General features: G+C 37.1%; 1 protein-coding gene across 1 annotated transcript; it reads right to left on the bottom strand.

Annotated features, from left to right (window-relative positions):
• Positions 1 to 1185: 1185 nt before the first annotated feature.
• hrh2b (histamine receptor H2b) lies at positions 1186 to 3879 on the bottom strand. The gene is made up of 2 exons (XM_055043760.1): positions 3126 to 3879; positions 1186 to 2492 (listed from the first exon to the last, which is right to left on the bottom strand). Exons 1-2 carry the CDS (start codon positions 3750 to 3752, stop codon positions 2022 to 2024), a joined length of 1098 nt encoding a protein of 365 aa, XP_054899735.1. The 5' UTR covers positions 3753 to 3879; the 3' UTR covers positions 1186 to 2021.
• Positions 3880 to 7232: the final 3353 nt, after the last annotated feature.

The following is a 7232-nucleotide window of genomic DNA, read 5'->3' as shown; positions in this document are numbered from 1 at the left end:
GGACAAAAACTCCTGTTGAAAGCTGCTTTACAAGAAACATTAGATCAACCACAGCGTTAGTTTGCTCTTTTGTATCATCAAGCTCGATCGAACTACATCCTGTATGTAGGATGCATCTCTGTGCCACTCGATATTGCAATATTTCTTGTTTGTTTCATCGTTTACATTTTTCCTTACGCAAAATCTATAAAACCTTTTATTTTCATAGTAATGATAAAAAAAAGATTTACAAAACCTGTAAATAAGTCTCTTTCTCTGACTTGAATAATTTATAGTCAAACACAACAACTTAATAATGCAATTATTGACATTGAGATAAAAATTCTGCTCTTTATACAGCGGATGGGGTTTTATTAATCTTTGTGCCATTGAAATGTTGCACAGGAGAACACAAAGTACAAGTAAACAAGATAACCTCAATGAAAATGACTAAGGATTTTAAATGACAGATATGATCTTTGTATTAGACTTTGTATAAACAGTGAGACAAGTACTATAGTGGATTGGCCCTATGCTGATGGGGCAATATATTTTCATCAGGCATATGATGACGCACTTTGAATGGTGCAATCGTGGCGTGTTTTTCATCTCATTTGAAACAATGATCAAGAAAATATATGCATTCTGACCTTAGACAAGGTAACACTTTTTTCTTGGTTGATGTTCCTGTTGTTTCCTTTTACAGGAGTTCAGTCTATGTTAAATACCACCTCACTTTTTGACCTTTATTATTCACAAAGGCATAAGAGCTCATACTGACAGTGACAAGTTATTAACATGTTTGACTGCATTGTTTCATTTAATGTTATATTTACAACCACACATGATATTTCTGGTTGAAAAGTTGACCTGTATTTTGGGTCCAACCCACAACCCAACCCTGTTGGGTTAAATCAATCCAAGGCGTACTCAGTCCATATTTAACTTTGAACCAAAGCCTGTTGAATGCTAAGTAGTTAGCACAAATTATAGCAATCTATGAGTAGCATTCACTTCTACCAAAAGAGCTACTTTAAAAGGTAATATAAATAGACCAAGAAGAAATTTTTATGTATTCTTTTTTAGCTACTGCATATCTATATTACTTGCTACAGCCATATTACTTAAATTTTGAAAGATTATGCATTGAAGCTAAATAACTATAAATTTTGCATAATTTTTTATTCGTATGTAATCTGTAGTCTATTATGTTTTTTTTTTTTGCTGTTTGTAATCTAGTAATTTGGAATGTAGGAATAAACTAGGCATACAGTTTACTTATTTTAATATTACTTGCCTTGTAATTCAAGATACTGATTATTTTTCTGACCCACTCTTTTTCTTAGCATTAGACAATTATCCATAATCCAGTGACAAGTTTTGGGGCTGAAAACATAACCAAGTTTGCCTGGTCAAACCCACAACCCCTACTTTGTTTCAAATCGGCCTAAACCAGGACCTGTTTAGCAAAACAACTAAAATCGGATTGTTTTTAATCCAGCAAAAATGCTTTTAGACAGTTATGCTATGTATTTATATAAACAAGATTATAATAACAACACTCTTCATTCCACAGTAGCTTTCCATGCTATAAAAAAAATCTCTAAAGGATAAATTTATTTATGAAAATTCTATTAAAATGTCCAGGAAGTCCTTGAAGTGAATCTGCTCTGGTCAGGTGAAACATAAACCGGTTACGCATATCAAATCAGATAGTTGGTCACATATTCACTATGACTTGCATGGGTGAAGGGAGAGAAAACAAACAGTTTGCATCCTTTAGGCACCGGTGTTCCCAAGCCTTTTGCTGGAACATGTACTGGGATATATTACTTTATTAAACTCACCTAAAGACACTTCAGATACGTGAAAACTATGAAAGCAATGCCTTGAACCTTGGATTTAACTTCATCTTCATCTATAGCCCCACATATTGAAACACAAAATGACTATCTGACAGTAGAATAGTCTCTTAAGCTGGTGCTGTGAACAGTTTAGAAGATTTGTACCTGCAATGTTTACACAAGCTGTCCAAAGAACTTTCACCACGAATCATCTGCACAATGCCTTTCTTCACAGGATAGGCTCTTCTGTCTTTCAACCATAACCACGGCTGTGCTTTTCTTAGAGTTTTGGGAGACCCTGAATAACTTGAAAAAGGTCAATCTTTTGTGCAGAGTTACATGCGTAAGCTGCAGCGTCCTGCGTGACGATCCTCGACAGCGAAGCAGTTCCCCATAGGCTCGACGGAAATCCCTGTTGAATGCTGGATAGAGAATGGGATTGAGGGTAGAGTTCAAATATCCTAGCCACAGAACGACTGAATGGAGGGTGTTGGGAGGATTTGTCTTTTCCTGTACACCCATGCAGCTGAAGTAGCTGAAGTAGGGAAACCAACAGATGATAAATGCACCAAGTACAGCTGCGAGGGTGACTGTAGCCTTGTGCTCACGGGCTATAGCAGCAGTCGCTGAGCGTGCAAATGATGGAGTGGTAGCACGGATACGTCTTACCTGAAAAGATTGGTGGTGGGGTAGGGTTGGAGAGGCAGAGAAAACAAAATCATTTTTTTCATTAATCCAAGAAATCGATTTAAAAAAAATCTACATTCAAAATCACAAAATCTGCAACAGCTTTTTGGACAAGTGACAATATGATGTGTTGCCACATGAAGTCAACAGCCCAAAAACAAAAAGTACAAAAACTCCTCCACAAATATGTAAATTATTGTTAATAATTATTCATGTTAATTACATTTAACATTCTGATTTCCCTAGAATGTTAATTAAATATCTAACATGGCATCATATCAGTTTTCAACAACAAATGTGATGTACCTCTATGTCTGGCATTTTTTTTTTTTTTTGCCCTCCAATCAATGTATTGGGTTGTGTGATGCTAGCAGCTCCACCCTAACCATAACACATTATTGCGCTATGGAGCTCTGACTGAAAAGGGCCCAGAAATACTGCGGTACAGGCTGGTTGCGTGGGCCATTTTTACAATGGGAAAAGACAAAATGATGCACCCAAACCATTGACCCGCAACAAATCACTCAGGGAATTCGTGCTATTAGAACCGTCTGTCTGGTTTCAAATGGTTTCAGTTTATGGATGATTTAAGATGAATCAGTAATTGACACTGACCTGTTCGCGAGCCACTCTGAAAATGCAAAGATACATTCCGCACATGACCATCAGTGGTAAGTAAAAAGTGCCAAATGCATAAATAAGGACATAGTTGTTGTTCCATTCAAACTGGCAGTAGCGTCCTTTATCAGTGCCCTCATCCCCAAATTCCCAGTCCAAGTTTTGCACCCTGTAGTCTGCTGTATTCCAGCCCAGGTGGATGGGGAAAAAAGCCACGGTCAGCGACAGCAGCCAGATGAAGATGATGGCAAGCGACACCCTTCGTGGGGTGACTCTTTGAGAGTGGCTGAGGGGGGATGAAATGGCCAAGTACCTGTTCACACTGATTGCCAACAGGGTCAGGATGGAGCATGTACACAGCAAGACATCCATTGAGATGTAAATATTACACAGTGTTCCTCCAAAAGGCCATTTACTGTCGCGGAGCTCCAGCGTGGCAGACAAGGGGAGCACCAACACGCCAAGCAGAAGATCTGCCACTGCCAGCGACACCACAAAGCAGTTAGCTGTTCGCCACAAACGCCGGCTGAGCCCCACTGCCAAGCACACCAGTATGTTACCACCGATGGTCAGAAGTATAACAGACATGAGGAACAGCCAACGGAGAACTGTGGTGACAGTCATTTCCACTGCGTTACTGTCACTTTTAGCTAAATTAAAATGAGTTGTCCACTCGGCCAGTTCAGCTATTCAAAATATGTTTCTCCTTTTGGTGTATATTTGAGGCACGGCTGTCTTCAAAAGCACATCACTGCATGGAAAGGCCTTTTTCGCCATGTCTTTTCAAACTCTGACAATGTTGCTGAAGTAACCAGGCCCCTGGAAAGACAGAATAAACATTTAATGGATTCACATTCATTGAACGCACAAACACACTAATTTTTTCGCCTAGATTCTTTCAAATATCCCTTATGGACATGTTGGATTTATCAAATATAGTGTCATATGTTTGAATGTTTTTCTGACCCTGAAAAGTTTAATTAAAAAGAAATCAAAATCAAAAATGTTATAATCGAATCAGGTTGATTACTTTTAGAGGCATTGTGTACATGCATTAAGTTCATCTATCCTCCATAAAGTTTCAGGTTTCTAACAAGTTACTTCCTCAGCATGGTTACTGTGTTACTTTCTAACAATTTGTTTATCCCATAGACTGTTTGTTTTCTCATTTAGTTTGAAAAATATAGTCCTGTCATCTGGCTGCAGAGCAAGCTAACTTATGATCATCTGGCATCATTAGCACATCTTGCAGATTCTCTTGCAGCACCACACACTATACCACATTTTATTTTGCTAGAAATAACAATTCATAAAACAAAAATGGATTCAGGAGTCTGCATGGGAATCTGGAAGTAAGTGAAGTAAATGTATGCATTTCTTAATGGAAAAAGGGGGTGGACTTTAAAAGATCCCCAACACAAACACTATAAATAGATAAAAAAAATGAAAGAAAAAAAAAAAAACTGATAGACCCTGAGGTCAAAGAGTTGGTCTCTGGTGATTTATTGGAGAATGCGTAGGCAGAGCAGTAATTACTCACCAGTAGCGAGGTCACACAGTAATCTTTTATAAACAATCATAAAACATACAGTGTAGTGGTTGTATAAATGTAAACTCCATTGAAATAACTTGACATAAAACAAACAATTTATTGTGTCCCCTAACATAGTTTGAGAATACACCAGAGAGCTGTTTTATTTTTGTCTTTTTCTCATTTTTACATGCTAAAGTCATGCCCTATTAGTTCACTGCCTGAATTTAAAGATCTATGTTGTTCATATCCACCTTGTCTCAAAGCACAATAGCTTGTGAGAAATCAAACAAACAAAACATGCCAAATGCACTCACAATTATTATTTTTGTATCTTCTGTCAAGGCCCCAGCTCCCCCAACTGGTGAGGCTAAGAAAATGTGCATAAAGGTAATTTATGACACACACATTATTTGATAATCAAGAAGCTAAACTAATTTTACAGCAACATCTAATTTAATTGGATGATGTTAGGCAGTGCTTTCTTGGTCTCACCCCCACCCCACACACACACACACACACACCCACACACACACACACACCCACACACACACCCACACACACACACGCACACACACACATGCAAGTCTTTAATCTCTGAGAGAAAAAACAGAAACAAAATACTTCATTCAATACTAACATTCATCAGCGGCTAAGGAGCAGAAAATAAGATTTAATGTTTCTGAAGCCATAATGATTCATAAAGGTGCCACTGATGATGAACTAACAAGTTAAATTTCCAGCCTGTGTAATTACATTATGTCTGCTATTTATATAGCACAATAAGTTCAACAGCTTTCTAAAGATTTTTAGATAATTGTTGGCTTTAATGTAGATTAATTCTCCTCTTTACCTTGCACTACACAAAATGGCAAACTTCATATTTCTCTAAAGTCTAAACGTGTTAAACTGACAAAATAACACATGTACTAAGCCTGGAAACTTTGTTTTTGTTGCTGGTCATGAATCCAGGTAGCAACTTCCCACCAATTTACACAACGTCTGTACTAATCTGTCTGTAAATTTACAACACAGTGGCCCAAGCAATATTAAGTGCATGCTTGACACTTTCTAAATTATCACTTCTTCTATGAACTTAACTTATCACTCCTATGAACTTAACTCATTACAAACACCTCGAGTTTTGTACTGGGTTACATCATAAAGCAGAGAGACAAGACATTTGCACCTCTGGCTTTATGGTGCGTGTTTAACTGGACAGTCTAATTCATGTGGTGTTTGTACAGGGAATTTTCAGTGGGTATCAAAGCTGAAAAAGGAAGCACCGTTTTACCTGGGCTTCACTTTGTTTTGCTTCATGGAAGTTTCTGTCAGTTTTGCTAGTAGAAGACTGATCAGGATATTTTTCATTACGTGGTTCATAAATAAATGACTGTGAAAGCATCTATTTAAAATTAAGAACAAAATATGTGGAAAATATACAAACATACTTTAACTGAATTAGAACCACAGGTTTCATTTTTTTTTTACAATATAATGGTTACTAATACCGGCATCACAGTATTGTGTACCATCTTTGCTTTTTTATGATAAGAAAACTGTTTTAAGCATGCATCTACATGCATCTGATATTATATAATCCAGGGTTGAAAGATTTTTGGACATACAGAAACATTCAGTGGCTTAAGCATTGAAAATTAGAGACACGATATGTATAAAACCATACCTGCAACAAAATGGATATAAGAACTGTGACAATGCCCCTGCTATTCCATAATAATAAAATTTTTCTACGATCATGTCATGCTATGCAGACATTTAGTTTGCACTGAGAAAGACTGGCTCATGTGACATGATGAGAGATTGACATGGCAGTAAACATGTGACAGTGTTGAGTGATTCTTCCTATAACACAAATGTGCAACAAACTTTTAACATTTGTCCATATAAAATATACAATCAAATGTTTTCCTTAGTTTTCACAATTATGCACAACTTTAAGTTGGTGAATCACATATAACAAGACAAACCTTTTGTAGTTGCAAAGTGATAAAATAAAATATATATTTGAAAAGGAATTTATGAATTTGTATTTTATTCTCGTCCAGATATTAGCTTAGTATTTTAGATGTGGATCATAAATTATTCCTCATGTTCAGTCTGAAGGAGCATTAACACCTCACAATAATGCCAGATAATTTCATCTCGCATGAACACTTCCCATCGTTTCCATCGCAACCGTGTTTGTTCTGAACTGACGACGTTTGACTCCAGCCGTTTAACCGGTCAGCTCCATTCTGCGCGTTGAGAATCAGGGTGTATCGTGGTAAAACAGCAAGTCGACTCTAAGAGCAAACTGTCCGAATTATTCCAAGAGCTACGATAAAGCAAATTACTGTTGTTGTCATTTCGCCATGTCCTGCTGGTGAGGCGCCAAAAGGTGAAATACGACACTATCATATTATGAATGATCTGAGCTCATTTAACAGGTCAATGCATGATTTAATTTCCTATTTATAGCAAAGTCTGATCCAGAAGGGAAAGAAAGGCTGAGCAGGTGAAATGAAAACTTCAAGTGTTTATAGGTCTCTGGAATACTATCATGCCTGAAA

This window comes from Poeciliopsis prolifica, unplaced genomic scaffold (genome assembly GCF_027474105.1).
Source record: "Poeciliopsis prolifica strain line A6 unplaced genomic scaffold, Auburn_PproV2 SCAFFOLD019, whole genome shotgun sequence".
Lineage (NCBI taxonomy): Eukaryota > Metazoa > Chordata > Actinopteri > Cyprinodontiformes > Poeciliidae > Poeciliopsis > Poeciliopsis prolifica.
This window is presented reverse-complemented; position numbering and strand designations above follow the sequence as displayed.

What these genes read in the sequence shown, in the direction of transcription:
- hrh2b (XM_055043760.1), bottom strand. Translation starts at nt 3,752, where the DNA reads ATGACTGTCACCACAGTTCTCCGTTGGCTGTTCCTCATGTCTGTTATA. An exon ending in TCAGAGTGGCTCGCGAACAG is followed by an intron (nt 2,493 to 3,125) that starts GTCAGTGTCAAT and finishes CAATCTTTTCAG; the next exon opens with GTAAGACGTATCCGTGCTAC.